Source organism: Anolis carolinensis, chromosome 4, assembly GCF_035594765.1.
Source record: "Anolis carolinensis isolate JA03-04 chromosome 4, rAnoCar3.1.pri, whole genome shotgun sequence".
Taxonomy (NCBI): domain Eukaryota; kingdom Metazoa; phylum Chordata; class Lepidosauria; order Squamata; family Dactyloidae; genus Anolis; species Anolis carolinensis.
In genome coordinates this window covers 246,456,066-246,471,842 of record NC_085844.1, presented here as the reverse complement: position 1 = coordinate 246,471,842, position 15,777 = coordinate 246,456,066, and the positions used below count along the sequence as shown (strand labels likewise).

General features: G+C 41.0%; 2 protein-coding genes across 8 annotated transcripts in view; one reads left to right on the top strand and one right to left on the bottom strand.

Annotated features, from left to right (window-relative positions):
• The window catches only part of arfrp1 (ADP ribosylation factor related protein 1), a 53,389-nt gene extending 49,980 nt beyond the window's left edge, over nucleotides 1–3,409 (bottom strand). For 3 of the 5 annotated variants that reach the window (XM_008119607.3, XM_062979094.1, XM_003226683.4), the window contains exon 1: nucleotides 3,268–3,409. The gene's annotated coding sequence lies outside the window, so the exon portion shown is untranslated. The other 2 variants (XM_003226684.3, XM_062979095.1) reach the window with 2 other exon arrangements.
• Nucleotides 3,410–3,499: 90 nt separating this feature from the next.
• On the top strand, nucleotides 3,500–15,777 carry zgpat (zinc finger CCCH-type and G-patch domain containing). 3 transcript variants are annotated; one of them, XM_062979091.1, is made up of 7 exons: nucleotides 3,500–3,649; nucleotides 7,027–7,785; nucleotides 8,887–9,020; nucleotides 9,693–9,851; nucleotides 10,079–10,210; nucleotides 11,660–12,074; nucleotides 14,127–15,777. In XM_062979091.1, exons 2-7 carry the CDS (start codon nucleotides 7,190–7,192, stop codon nucleotides 14,263–14,265), a joined length of 1,575 nt encoding a protein of 524 aa, XP_062835161.1. In that variant the 5' UTR covers nucleotides 3,500–3,649; nucleotides 7,027–7,189; the 3' UTR covers nucleotides 14,266–15,777. The 3 variants fall into 3 exon arrangements, with proteins under 3 accessions (XP_062835161.1, XP_062835163.1, XP_062835162.1); XM_062979093.1 differs by lacking the exon at nucleotides 3,500–3,649 and adding an exon at nucleotides 6,170–6,328; XM_062979092.1 differs by lacking the exon at nucleotides 3,500–3,649 and having other exon boundaries at nucleotides 6,336–7,785.

Here is a 15,777-nt window from a genome sequence, read left to right as displayed (position 1 = left end):
TCTACTAGCTGAGCTGGGAATTTGTACATAACTCTTCCCTCATTTCTGGAAATAAACCTGAAAAATTGCGAATCTGCATGCTTTTCTCATGAAAAGTAAATGACATGGTCTGAGGTATGGGTATGGCAACCTTAGTTAAAACAGTTTAAACCAAAGCACATAGATATTGGGGGAAAATTAGTCAGGACACAAAATCTTTAACAAATGTCTCTAAATTGAACCACGGATATTCAGGGTTTTGTTTTTTTTAAAAAAAAAGAAGAGAGAGAGAGAGAGAGAGAGAGAGAGAGAGAGAGAGAGAGAGAGAAACAAACAGTAAAAGGAATCTTTACTGCTACCGGGACATATAAGAAGTGCGAATTGTAAGCTTAATACAATGATAAACCCGATATTATCCACAAGTAGTTTCCACAAGGATACTGCATTAGTTACTGGAAACATTTGACATTTGCAAAACATTATACATGCAACCAAAAAGTGACCATTTAATCACATATTTAATATCTGTTAAGTATCCTCTTAATATTTTATTAAGCAAAACAACAATTCTATGACAGAAAGTGAGGTGAAATCTTCTGAACAGGGCCACACATGGCAAAACATATGTCACAGGGGCGTTAACCTTCCCCTGTTCTATCCAAAACTAAAATATATGCAAAGCTATTGGGAATAAGACAGGCAGATAAATGTCAGCATGCTAGAAGAAGCAAAGACCACCAGCATTGAAGCAATGATCCTCTGCCATCAACTTGCTGGACCGAATGCCACATTGTCCAAATGCCCCATCACCGTCTCCCAATGCAGTTACTTTACTCTCAGCTCAATAACAGAAAATGAAGTGTCAGTGGACAGCAAAAGAGTTTGAAAGATGGGCTTAAAGTTAAGCTTTAAAAAAGTGGAAAAAACACCGAGAGGGAACTGGGAAGCCCTGGCCGTGTAGCATTCTCACTGGAGATCAGCTATTATTAATATTGCTGTGGATTTTGATTAGGCAGGAATGAAGGGCGAAAGGGAGAAGCAGCCAATAAGAAGAAAGCACCTCAACCAAAACTTTGTTGTGAATGCTTTCCACATGGAAATGTACGTCCTCAGTGCAAAAGAACGATCACGTGTATCTGGAATAGTCTCTACGGTCACTTACGGACCCGCCAGCATCCGTTAGGCATGAGCAAACTTCAGCCTCCCAGGTGTTTTGGACCTCAACTCCTGCAGTTCCTAACTGCCGAAGTTTGCCCATGCCTGACTAAAGCCCTACATGGTTTGGGTCCAGGTCACTTGCAGGATCACCTTCTCCCGTACAATGTCCTACTGAAGAAACTCAACAGCTAGATTAGCTGTTGGAATTTAAGACACAACTGAAGATCCATCTCTTCCAGCAGGCCTAGCAAGTCGGTTTTAAGTTGTGAATTTTAATCTGCATTTCATTGGTTTTTAACTTGTGTTTTTAATCTGCATCTTTTTGTATGTGTTTTGACAGTGTTTTATGTCGTTTTAATGTTTTTATATCCCACCTTGGGTTGCAGGGAGAGGCAAATAATAAATTCATTGTTGTTGTTGTGGTTATTATTATTATTATTCTCAGCCATGAGGCCCGTTTATTTATTTTATTTCCAGCATTTATTTATTTTATTTCCAGCATTTATATTTCCAGCATTTCTCACGCGGGGGGGGACTCAGGGCGGCTTTATTTATATATGTATGTGGGTGGATGTATATGTATAATCTATATTGTTTTTAAATATCTCAACCACCTCGAGTCTCATTGCTGAGAGAAAAATGAATACAATTATAATAATTATTAACCCTATTACTAAATTGATACAATAACAACTACTTGAAACTGAATCCAGACAAGACAGAGGTCCTCCTGGTCAGTCACAAGGCCGAACAAGGTATAGGGTTATAGCCTGTGTTGAATGGGGTAACATTCCTTTTGAAGACGCAGGTTCGCAGCTTGGGAGTTCTCCTGGACTCATCGCTGAGCCTGGAACCCCAGGTTTCGACGATGGCCAGGGGAGCTTTTGTACAACTAAAAATTGTGTGCCAGTTGCGCCCATACCTTGGGAAGTCTGACTTGGCCACGGTGGTCCATGCTCTTGTTATCCTGTATAGATTACTGCAACGTGCTCTACGTGGGGTTGCTTTTGAAGACTATTCAGAAGCTTCAATAGGTCCAATGGGCAGCAGCCAGGTTGCTTAACAGAGCAGCGTACAGGGAGCACACAACTCCCCTGTTGCATCAGCTCCACTGGCTGCCAGTCTGCTACAGAGCACAATTCAAAGTGCTGGTTTTAGCTTATAAAGCCCTAAATGGTTCTGGCCCAGCTTACCTGTCCGAACGCATCTCCCTCTATGAACCACCTCGGAGATTAAGATCGTCTGGGGAGGCCCTGCTCTCAGTCCCACCTCCTTCGCAAGCACGACTGGCAGGGTTGAGAAACAGGGCCTTCTCAGTGGTGGCCCCTCAGTTGTGGAACTTCCTCCATAGTGACATTAGATCAGCCCCCTCCCTCCTGGCCTTCAGGGGAAAAATAAAAACCTGGCTCTGGGATTGGGCTTTTGGAGAATAGTGCAGTGCAATAATAAATTCTGAATATGTGCAATGACTACAAAACGGCCTTAGACTACGATTTCTGGATGATGTGATTTTAACATTGAATGTAATGTTTTTTAAATGTTTAAAATGCATTAATTTTAATTTAATTTATTTTAAGCTTATGTTTTGTATGTGTTTAAGGCAGGCATGGGCAAACTTTGGCCCTCTGGGTGTTTTGGACTTCAACTCCCACAATTCCTAACAGCCAGTAGGCTGTTAGGAATTGTGGGAGTTGAAGTCCAAAACACCCAGAGGGCCAAAGTTTGCCCATGCCTGCTTTAAGGCATTGAATAATTGCCATTTGTAAGCCACCTTGAGTCCCCTTCGGGGTAGAGAAAGGCGGGGTATAACTGAGGTAAACAAATAGGGTAAATATATTATTATTATTATTATTATTATTAATAATCTATGAAAGAACCTTCTTGGCCATGTGCAAGAATATTTACCTGATTCACCTCACAGCTAAATCTTACACTTTTGAACCTGATTTTTGTCAATTAAATTGTATTAATTTCCCATTAAAAGAATAACAACAGATAAACATACAACACAGTTCTCAAGCAATCCCCTTTTTCTCCCTTCCCTTTTACAAAAACACCTTTAAATAACGAAAACACATCTTGAATAGAATGAGAACCTCCCTGAGGCCTTGAATCAGGAGAACAACTCACCTCAGCCCAGCTCACTCAGGCGCCTTTCCCTTTCCTGCGCGAAGCATCCCGGGAAATGGAGTCTCCGCCCTGCCCGGCGTTCCATAGGCGCGGCTTCCTCCTTTTCTCGAAGAAAACTACCAATCCCGAAATGCACCGCGCCGCCTTGACTCTTCTCACCGCTTGGCTCCTTGCGGCCATGAAGAACCACAGAGAGGGAAAGGCTAGAGGGGACTGTAAAGTAATCCAAGATGGCGGCAACTGTTCGGTTAAGGAAGCTTCCTGCTTTGTTAGGGCTTGTCTAGCAAAGCGGAAGTGGCCGTGTTTGTATGCCAGTGGAGGCCGGAAAAGGGTGGTTGTGGCTGAAGGATGCTGAGAAGGGAAAAGGGAGAAGTTCTGCTGAGTTGAGTTGGTGTTTGGGGCCTTTGTATTCATTGCTATATGTATTATTAGTTTATAATATATAATATAATATATAGTCTTATATATAACTTTATTAAAATTATAATAATAAATAATATATGTTATAATATACTAGCTGTGCCCGGCCACGCATTGCTGTGGCGAAGTCTGGTGGTATGGGAAATAAAGTATTGAGGAATTGGTGGTAGTTAAGGTAAAGGGTAAACGTTTTCCCCTGACGTTAAGTCCAGTCATGTCTGATTCTGGGTGTTGGTGCTCATCTCCATTTCTAAGCCAAAGAGCCGTCGTTGTCTGTAGACTCCTCCAAGGTCATGTGGGATGACTGCATGGAGCAGCGTTACCTTCCCACCGGAGCAGTACCTATTGATGCACTCACATTTACATGTTTTTGAACTTCTGGGTTGGCAGAAGCTGGGGCTAACAGTGGGGGCTCTGTCAGTTCCCCCAATTCAAACCTGCGGCCTTGCGGTCCAGAAGTTCAGCAGCTCAGCGCTTTAACATGCTGTGCCATCAGGGGACATTATTTCCTAAAGGTTGTGAATATACAATATTTCTGATTGTTTTTTTTTTTTGTCTGTTGGAGGCAAGTATGAATGCTGCAATTAGGAAAAATGATTAGGATGTAATGGCCTTGCAGATTTAAAGCCTGGCTGTTTCCTCCCTGAGTGATTTTTTTGTTGGGAGGTGTTAGCTGGCCCTGATTGTTTCCTGTCTGGAATTACCTTGTTTTCAGAGTGGTGTTGTTTGCGATATTTTATATGCTTCTACTGTCTGTGGCCCTGAGAAAACAGAGGATTGGCCAGACTTTGATGATGGGAATCCTTTGTTGGGAGGTGTTAGCTGGCCCTGATTGTTTTCTGTGTGGAATTCCCCTATTTTCAGAGTGTTGTTCTTTATTTAGTGTTCTGATTTTAGAGATTGTATTGTTCTGTTTTATTATACCACATTAATTTTTATATATTCTGATTTTAGTGTTTTTGAATACTTGGAGCCAGATTGTATTCATTTTCACGGTTGACCGCAACACAATAATAATAATAATAATAATAATAATAATAATAGTAAGGATAGTAATGATAGTAATAATAATGACTTTGGTAATACATAGTGCTTCACTGCCTTCTCAGCTTCCTTTCTGGAAGAAGCCTTTCTTGGGAGGTGTTAGCTGGCCCTGATTGTTTCCTTTGTGGAATTTCCAATTTCCTTGCTTTATTTACTTTCTTTATTTCTTTATTACTGTCCTGGTTTTAGAGATTATATTGTTCTGCATTATTCTATCCTAGAAATTATTTCATATCAAAGTAGAATCTCACTTATCCAACATTCGCTTATACAGTGTTCTGGATTATCCAACACAGTCTGCTTTTTCATAATCAATGTTTTTGTAGTCAGTGTTTCAAATTCATTGTGATATTTTACTGGTAAATTTGTAAATACAGTACAGTAGAGTCTCACTTATCCAACATAAGTGGGCTGGCAAAATGTTGGATAACCGAATATGTTGGATAATAAGGAGGCGTTAAGGAAAAGCCTATTAAATATCAAATTAGGTTATGATTTTACAAATGAAACATCAAAACATCATGTTAGACAACAAATTTGGCAGAAAAAGTAGTTCAATACGCAGTAATGCTATGTAGTAATTACTGTATTTATGAATTTAGCACCAAAATATCACGATATATTGAAAACATTGACTACAAAAATGCGTTGGATAATCCAGAACGTTGGATAAGCGAGTGTTGGATAAGTGAGACTCTACTGTAATTACTACATAGCATTACTGCGCATGGAACTACCTTTTCTATCAAATTTGTTGTATAATATGATGTTTTGGTGCTTAATTTGTATAACGATAACCTAATTTGATGTTTAATCAGCTTTTCCTGAATCCCTTCTTATTATCCAATATATTTACTTATCCTGCCGGCCTGTTTATGTTGGATAAGTGAGAGTCTACTGTATATTGATCATCTTATATTATCTGCTTAGAACTGGATTATATGAGGCCCCTTCTTCACAGTTGTATAAAATGCACACTGAAGTGGATTATATGGCAGTGTGGAGTCAAGATAATCCAGTGCAAAGCAGATAATATAAGATTATAAATGGGTTATATAGCTGTGTGGAAGGACCTTGAGTCTACACTGCCATATAATCCAGTGCAAATTAGATAATCTGTGGAAGAAGAGTAAGTGAGGCCTAAATTTTCCTGTCCCCTAACTGAAACCTGGCTGTCCCTTGGTTGCTAGGCAACGAAGTGGGCAGAGATTAGCCCTCTAAACTGGCAGCAATTGGATAAAAACAATTATTGCTCTCCCTCTAATTAGGACTTTATTTTTCTTTTCTTTTTGTTGTATCAACCTAGAGGCGTGGATGATGGGTTGTGTTGTCAAATTTCGAGGTTGGGGGGCCTGTAGTTTTGTTGTTTTGTCCACTGCCCTGATGCCATCACTCTTTTATATATATAGATAACATTACATATATTATATATGTAATATAATCTATTTTTTAATATATATATATCCATATTATATATAATATTATCATATATATAATGGGCTGCTATAAGTTTTCTGGGCTGTCTGGCCATGTTCCAGAAGCATTCTCTCCTGACGTTTCGCCCACATCTATGGCAGACATCCTCAGAGGTTGTGAGGTCTGTTTGGAAACCGGGCAAGTGGGGTTTATATATCTGTGGAATGATGTCCAGGGTGGGAGAAAGAACTCTTGTCTGCTTGAGGCAAGTGTGAATGTTGAAATTGGCCGCCTTGATTAGCATTGAATGGCCTTGCAGCTTCAGAGCCTGGCTGCTTCCTGCCTGGGGGAATCCTTTGTTTGTTAGCTGTCCCTGATTGATTCATGTCTGGAATTTCCCCATGTTGTTCTTCATTTACTGTCCTGATTTTAGAGTTTTTCAAATACTAGTAGGCAGATTTTGTTCATTTTCATGCTTTACTCCTTTCTGTTGAAATTGTTCACACGCTTGTGGATTTCAGTGGCTTCTCTGTATCGTCTGACATGGTGTTTGTTAGAGTGGTCCAGCGTTTCTGTGTTCTCAAATAATATCTTGTGTCCAGGTTGGTTCATCAGGTGTTCACCTATGGCTGACTTCTCTGGTTGAGTGAGTCTGTAGTGCCTTTCATGTTCCCTGATTCGTGTCTGAGCAATGCTGTGTTTGATGGTCCCTATGTAGACTTGTCCACAGCTTCATGGTATACGGTAGACTCCTGCAGAGGTGAGAGGATCCCTCTTGTCCTTTGCTGAATGTATCATTTGTTGGATTTTCTTAGTGGGTCTATAGATCATTTGTATTCTTCTTCACCTCCCATGATTCACAAATGTCTTTTTCTGTAGTTCATTGTTCCTGGTTGCTAACAAAAAAGAAGACGACGCAGCTTGACAAGGAGATTGTCATTTGGTCTTTGTTGAGCATCTCTCCTCATAATTCCCTGCTCTCTGTTAAGCCAAAAAAATGCACTGAATTCCCACAAGAATAAGGAGCTTTTGTTCTTCAGCAATGGATGAGGAGAGTTTGGAAACAGCCATCCAGACCTATAATGCCCAGTTGCAGCAAGTGGAGCTGGCCCTGGGAGCCGGGCTGGACCCATCACAACAGGCGGATCTGATACAACTGCAGACAGATTTGAAGCAGCTGATAGAACTGACAGAATCCAGCCTTGTGTCCATGAAAAAGAGCAAACTCTTTTCAGGTCTGAACTCAGAGACCTCGTCAGCCTCTCCATCCACTCACCAGCCGCAAAATAGCTCTGAGCCAAGTAAAGACAGCAATGATGATGAATATGCAGCATTCAAGGAAGCCATTGCAGAAATTGGTGGTGAGGATGAACCTTCAAGCACTTGTAATGAAGAGGGTGATGAGGAGGAGGAGGAGGAGGAAGAGGAGGAGGAAGAAGCCAGTGGAATGAAAGTGAAAGCTCCATACTATAGTTCTTGGGGCACCCTTGAATACCACAATGCTATGATTGTGGGGAGCGAATGTTTGGAAGATGGGACCCCAGGAGTCAGAGTTCTCTACCTCTATCCCACACATAAGTCCTTGAAGCCTTGCCCCTACTTCTTGGATGATAAATGTCGGTTTAAAGAGAATTGCCGGTAACTATATTGTTTTAAGTGGGTATGCAATGGGGAAGGGGGTTGCTAAAAGTCTTTGAAGCTCACACAAGAAGGAGGAGGGCATTCTGCCTAATCTACCAAGAACTTTGATGCTGTGACCAGTTCACATTCATACTGTTCATTAATTGATTGATGCACCACTTTTGTTAGAAAATTGGGACTCAAAGCAGTTAAAATTGGGACCCAAAGCAATTTGTTTTCAGTTAAAATGTCTTTGTCTATCAATCTGTGAAAGATGTAGTTCTATAAAGAATTAAAGACAGAGGGGTTTGTGCACATTTGCAGAAACCTCCAGTTCTGCACTTGACCCTGCAAATATTTTGGTTTGTAGTGAAATAATGAGCTCCTTATGATATCATTTGTTACTCCAGCTATTTAACCTGGTAGACACCAGTTTAAAAGTGTTTATGAATAATTTCTCTACGAAGTACTTGAACACTTGAACTGTACTTTAGCTGGATGGGTCTGCCATTATTGTCACTATAGTAATATGTAAGCTTTGTAACTTTGGCAGGATTTCTGTAAAAGAGGAAAATCATGAATATAGGATTGCTCTTTTATTTTATTTTACCCGAGATAACACTTTGATAGCCATACCTAGATCCTTCAATGTAATTCTATAGTCAACTTTTGTCAAAGGTTCACCATAGAACAAGCATGGACAAACTTTGGCCCTCCAAGTGTTTTGGATTTCAACTCCCACAATTCCTAACAGCTGATAGACTGTTAGGAATGGTGGGAGTTGAAGTCCAAAACACCTGGAGGGCCGAAGTTTGCCCATGCCTGACATAAAATCGTGCTGGAGGATCTAAAAATGCCAAGAGGGAACATATATTTTTGGTCACATATAGGGCAGCAGTAGAGGTGGCGACAAATACAGTCATCTGAATAATCAACTGCATGAATGGTTAACCCACAAGTATAAATGGACAGATGTACTTAGAAAATTGCTTTTGTTTGTACTCAAAGATTTGGTGGTGGGAGATAGGAGACGTTTACTGCCAATGTTGTCTCCATTCCTGGTCATCAAGGCCCCAGGTATTTGTGACTGGTTCTTCTTCCTGTTGGTCCTCCCAACAGGTTTTCTCATGGGCAGGTGGTTCCTGTGGAGGAGCTGCGTCCTTTTGAGGAGCCTGACCTCAGCTCCTTGGCAGTGGGCTCATCCTGTCTGGCCAGGCATCAGGATGGGATCTGGTATGCTGCCAAAATCACAGGTGAGGTTTTCGGTTACTGTCTGTCTGCATTTTACTCTGAGGTAGGATTGCTGTCCTGCAGATGAGCTGGATTGCAGCCACTGTCATTTCCAGTTAGTGTTTTTGCCAGGTGGTATTATAATCTAATGAAATCTGATAAGAGATCTGATAAGAGATAAGAGAGATTGACTAGACTTATGAATGGAACAGACTTCTGGCTCAGCATGGCTTCCATCCAAACATACACAGGATTCTTATTTTGTTTTTATAGGATATCAAGCCATTTCTGACTTAGGGAAACCTAACACAGGATTTTTTTGGCATGATTTATTCAGAAGGAAGTTGCCATGGCCCTCCTCTGGCACTGAGAGATTTGATCCCTGGTTTCCTTAGTCTTAGTCCAACTCTTAAACCATTACACTCACAATTAATGAGTGCAAACTTAGCTGATGTACAAATAACTTTGTAAAAAGGAGTTTTTGCATTAAATAATTTTAACTGTGTATACCTGTGCCAGTTTTTCAAAATCAAAAGTGGACATCCAGCCACTTTTAAGTTTTGGTTTTCATTTATTGGTGCAGCCCTGGATAGTCTCAGGAGCTGAAATTTCGCCCCAAACCCACCACATTTGCCCATCCATGGTACATAAGTACATTGGCTTGCTGTTGAAAGGTTTCATTGCTTCTTCCTTAGACATTGACAGCGGTTACTACACGGTGAAGTTTGACTCTCTGCTCCTGAAGGAGGCTGTGGTGGAGGGCGATGGGGTTTTGCCTCCGCTGCGCGAAGAGGAGAGCTCTTCCTCGTCTGAGTCAGACAGCGATGATGTTGATGATGCTGCGTATGCCAGAGGTAAAAAACATGGGAAGGTGGAACCCTCCAGTACTTGTAGAACAAGGCTTGGTCAGTGTTATTTTGCAATGCAACATGCAGAATCCTCCAATGACATGATAAATCTCTATGTCTTGGGGGTCTAGAAGTCATGTTCCAGAAAAAGCAACTTTCCTATGTTTTGTTTTGAAAGCTCATCCCTTTTGCTTGCTGCTACTCTGTTCTAAATCTCTGCTGCTTTGCCACAGTCATTGATTCTGGGGCCCCGGAGACCGCAGAAGGACCCTCCCCTTGCAGTTCCGCTTTTGGCAGCTGGGAAGCTCACACCCGCGGCATCGGTTCCAAACTCCTTGCTCAGATGGGATACGAATTGGGAAAAGGTATGTATGTGTATAACAAATGATTGTTACCCCTCTGGGTTATTATACAGGAACAATATTTGTGCCTCTAATAAGTTGGAAAGCAGGAAGCATTCCTTAAATAAAAAGCATCATTTCAATCATGGGAAGAAAAACCTCAGGGATCTGGAAGTTGAAAAAAAATAAAGATGTAGCCAAGGAGGAGTTCCTTGCTCTCCTTTTCTGTACCCAAATCTTTTTGTTGAAGTATTTATTAAGCTGGAAGATCGAGCCCAGATACCCTTACAACAACAAGAATATGTTTGCTACAGCTTTTCAATGAGACTCTCCTAGAGTCTCAACCAATTCAACCTAGTTTGTGGCAGCTACAAAAACAAAGTTTCTGGAGTAGAACAACTCCTTTCAAAGTAAGGACTGCACAATTAAACAGGAAATAACACTTTCAAACCAGGAACATATTCAAATTTTGTTACATAGTTTTATTGCTTTGTTCATTTTTTAAAACCCATATATTTCAACATGCATTTATTATTAAGGCCATTTTCATGGTTAGGGCTAGAGTTGAAATTGTACACGCACAATTCCTTTTAGCTTAGGTACATCTATATGTTCTTGAATGTTACCTGTTTTTCATACCAGCTGTTTGAAAGATTCGGTGAAACCATTACACTTTTTTCACTTCTCTGGTAAATAGTTTGAGAGGTACTGGTATAGACATTTCAGAGTTTTGATTCCAATGTAGGCAACATACCAATGTAATTGCCACTATATTTTATATAATTGTTATTCGGGTGGTATTCTTTATTGCTGTACTTATTTTATATAAAATTTGAAATGGCTATATGAATTGATCTGTTACAAGTACAACAGGCCAAAATATGTCCAGGTTATTTGATTTGGTTTATTTACTAATAAACACAGCATCTTCTGAGTGTCTTATGATATCTCTCCAATTTTCTTTTTTTTTCTATTGATAACAATGTGTAATAAAATTTGAAAAAAAATCAGTTCCTTGTTTGAAAGTATTATTTCCTGTTTAATTGTGTAGTACTTACTTTGAAAGTAGGCGTTCTACTCCAGAAACTTCGTTGTTTTTGTGGCTGCCGCAAACTAGATTGATTTCGTTGAGATTCTGTGAGATATTTATTGAAATACTATAGAAAAATGTGCTATAGCCGGATGTCCTGCAAAAATAAAGCTTTTGCAGTTTAATAAACTTTTTTCATGTTTTTATGATAGAACCGATTATGAAATGACATTTATAACCTAGGAACGAAAATTGTGTTACATAGTGTAATTTCTATTTAGAAAAGCTAATAGCAAAACTACAAACAGACAATTTCCTTGTGCATTTTTGTTACAAAGCCCAGCACTATGAAGCAAACATGAAAGGATAGCTTATTGGAGACAAGAAATTGGTGAGCGGGCTTTCTTTGTTGCTACCACCACTCTTTATTATCCCTGTTTCAGGTTTGGGGAAAAATTCGGAGGGCCAGGTAGAGCCTGTCTTGGCCGTTGTGTTGCCGAAAGGCAAATCCTTGGACCAATGTGCCGAAATCCTCCAGAAGAAGAGAGAGGGGAAACTTGATTCGGCCAAGTCCAAAAAGCGGCGAGCAAAAGGCAGCCGGGCGCCCCGTCCCTGCAGGCCGAGCCCCAAGCCCCGGAACGTGTTTGACTTTCTGAATGAAAAGCTTCAGGGCAAAGACTCCAGTCAGGAAGAGGGAGGGTTGGCACCGTTGGAGAGGAGCAGCAAGGAGATCTACCACGCCAGCAAGAGCACCAAGAAGGCCCTGAGCGTCCGCCTCTTTCAGACGGTGGAAAAAATAGAGCAGACCCAGAAGGATATCCGAGGGATCCAGGAGGCTCTGGCGCGAAATGTTGGGAGGTAAAGGGAACTCCTCGTGGGAGAAAAGGGGTGTTGAAGTGATTGTATGGCAAAGCTTCTCAGTTCTTTTTATTATGCATGTGGTCTAGAACAGAGTCTCTTAAAGTTTTCCATTCACGACCCCTTTCAGTCTGAGAAATGTTTACATGACCCTGGATATATAGTACAGTAGAGTCTCACTTATCCAAACTAAACGGGCCGGCAGAAGCTTGGATAAGCAAATATCTTGGATAATAAGGATTAAGGAAAAGCCTATTAAACATCAAATTAGATTATGATTTTACAAATTAAGCACCAAAACATCATGTTATACAACAAATTTGACAGAAAAAGTAGTTCAATACGCAGTAATGTTATGTTGTAATTACTGTATTTACGAATTTAGCACCAAATATCATGATATATTGAAAATATTGACTACAAAAATGGCTTGGATAATCCAGAAGCTTGGATAAGCGAAGCTTGGATAAGTGAGACTCTACTGTATATCTTATACAGGAATGGGTAAACTTTTGTCCTGCATGTGTTTTGAACTTGAACTCCCACAATTCCTAACAGCCTGTAGGCTGTTAGGAATTGGATGAGTTGAAATCCAAAACACTTGCAGGACAACAGTTTGCCTATGTCTGCCATAGAATCATACTCATCCCTGTGACCTACTTAAAAGGTGAATTACTGTTCCTGAAGTCCTCAGAGGCAGCCAAATCTTGCTTTTGTCAAGCAAAGAAACCTGCGGTCCAAAGAATTGTTACTATAGTCAAGGATAACTCTATCTTACCACATTTTTCCATAGTATGTGCAGTAGAGTCTCGCTTATCCAACCTTTGCTTATCCAACATTCTTTATTGTCAAACACAGTCTGCCTTTTAGTTGTCAATGTTTTTATAGTCAATGTTTTCAATACATTGCAATGTTTTGGTACTAAATTTGTAAATATGGTAATTACTACATAACGTTACCATGTAATGAACTGCTTTTTCTGTCGGTTTGTTGTAAAACATGATGTTTTGGTGCTTAATTTGTAAAATCATAATGTAATTTGACGTTTAATACACTTTTCCTTAATTCCTCCTTATTATCCAACATTTTTGCTTATCCAGTGTTCTGCCGGTCCTTTTATGTTGGATAAGCGAGACTCTACTGTAATAAAATCTCACAGATATGTGAAAACATCCTCACAAGCACCTCAGAACTCCCCAAAATCTCTTATTTTCCTCTGCAGACCCTCTCAAAATGGTGGTAGAAAATAGCATCACGTCCTGTTGCCATTTTGAGAGGAATTGCAAAAGAAAATTGAGGTATTTCAGCCTGCTGTATCTAAAGTGGGGTCACGCTAAAGGGAAAATACCTTTCCAGTCCCAGGGCATTTATCCACTCCTGAATATCGATCTTGGCAAATGAAGCCGGAAATGTTTGTCCTTTCTGGCTTCTTTGGAGCTGGAAGAATTGGCTCCCAGATACCAGCGCTGGTCTCGCTTTGCATAACCCAGCTTCCTGTGTAGAAGCTTTGGTTATAGAAGATTCTTCGTCTCCTGGATTTTGCTGAAAGCAAGACCGTGCAACCTTCACCATCATCTGAAACTTCATTTGCAGATATTTCACAGTGCTGATACCGCAGCTCAGTTATCTTTTTCCATCTCCCTCCATTCTGTTCCTTGCCAAAATGGAGAGTTTGTGAAATATCTGCAAATGAAGTTTCAGATGATGGTGAAGGTTGTGCGGTCTTGCTTTCAGCAAAATCCAGGAGACGAAGAATCTTCAATAACCAAAGCTTCTACACAGGATTATGCAAAGAAGAGTGATAGAAACAAAGCCATGCTTGGAATAAATGAGCAGAGCAGTGCAGAGTTTGTGGAAGAAAATATCTTTTTATCTTGAAGAGTGTGTTCCTCTGGGTTTTTTCTCCTCTAAGCACATAATTTGACATTTTGTGGCACCCATATTTTTCAGATTGATGTGGGTGGAGGTGGGATATGAAGCTTCCTGGTTTATCAGTGTGCTTTAGATAAACCTCTTCCCTTTCTGACATTTTCTTATAATGTTGACTTCCAGGCACAGCATTGCTACAGCTCAGCTGGAAGAGAAGCTGGCTGGGGCCCACAAGAAACTGGGCGAACTCCGGGCCCAAGAAGCCAATCTCCAACGGGAGCAGAAGAAGGCCGACACACACAAGAAAATGACCGAGTTCTAGCCCTTCTTCCATCAGACTGAGTGCTGTTTCTGGGTGGACAGAAACTTTTCCTTTGGTCAGTCCCTCTCTTTGGGGTCCCCTTCACCTCAGAAGAGGCTGGTTGTGTAAAGGCTGGCCCATTAAGCCACTGGCCTTTGTGGATTGTGGCCTTTACATGGAGCAACCAGGAGATGCTGACGAGCTGCAGAAAAGCTTCCTTGGGTCTGGGTCTAGCACAGCCCTCCGTCTCCGTGGCACTGTTCTTCCATAGTTGTCCGTTAGTAGATATCCCAGGCATGGGCAAACTTGGGCCCTCCGGGTGTTTTGGACTTCAACTCCCACAATTCCTAACAGCCGGTAGGCTGTTAGGAATTGTGGGAGTTGAAGTCCAAAACACCCGGAGGGCTCAAGTTTGCCCATACCTGATATACAGAAAGTTGCTCAGCATCATCATCAGGGTTCATTCTGTTCTTGTTGGCGATGTGCCTCGGTTCTTTGATCCTTTTTTTTTGGTCAATATATCATTAGCCATGCGAATGAATGGCACAAACTGGAATCACAATTTCCCTATTTTCTGAGTGATACTGATCCTGTGTCTCCTAAATACCCGCTATGAGCCATGTTTTTGAAACCATCCTGAAATCCCAAAGCTATGGCTTGAAGATAGAGGTCTTCCTCCAAACAAGAGCAAGCAAGTGCTGTGTTCTTCATTGAAAGTCTGTGTCTTCCTCTCTCAGGAGCTTCTTCAGTCGAAGTTCAGGTTGAGGCCGGAAAATACAGTTATCCCTCCACATATGCAGTTTTGACTTTCACAGATTTTATTACTCACCTATTACTAGGAATATATCCAATTTGATCCTATGGTCCATTTCCTCCAGGCAGGGATCTCTTCTCAGATTGTTGTTTTATGATACTCGATATTACATTTGAAGCTGGTAGGCTGTTAGGAGTTGTGGGAGTTGAAGTCCAAAACACCTGGAAGGCTGAAGTTTGCCCATGCCTCCTGTAATGCGATTCTGTGGTCATCCTGGAAGATCCAGAAATTCCTAGAGAATAGTCACTTTATTTGCCATTTGTCAGTTTCATGGGTGCCCTGTGCCCCTAAACCAGTGGTTCTCAACCTGTAGGTCCCCAGGTGTTTTGGCCTACAACTCCCAGAAATCCCAGCCAGTTTACCAGCTGTTAGGATTTCTGGGAGTTGAAGGCCAAAACATCTGAGGACCCACAGGTTGGGAACCACTACCCTAAACCCAGCAAATGTGGAGGGCTGACTGTGCTTCCCATATGGCTGCTTATCGTTGCTACTCCAAACAGAGAAGGGACAAGGTTTGATCTCAGGAACAATTCAAAGCCTGCTGATGCCAGATCTGTATGTGTTGCCTCGGGTAAGAGGATGTGAAGGGAGGACAACGATATTTTATTTTCCTTGCAGGGAAAGTATAGACATCTGTGTGGCTTCCTGTATATGTTTCCTTTCAGTCTGCAACCTTGAAGTTTTAGATAAAAGAACAATAAAATTTGATGCTTAGCGTC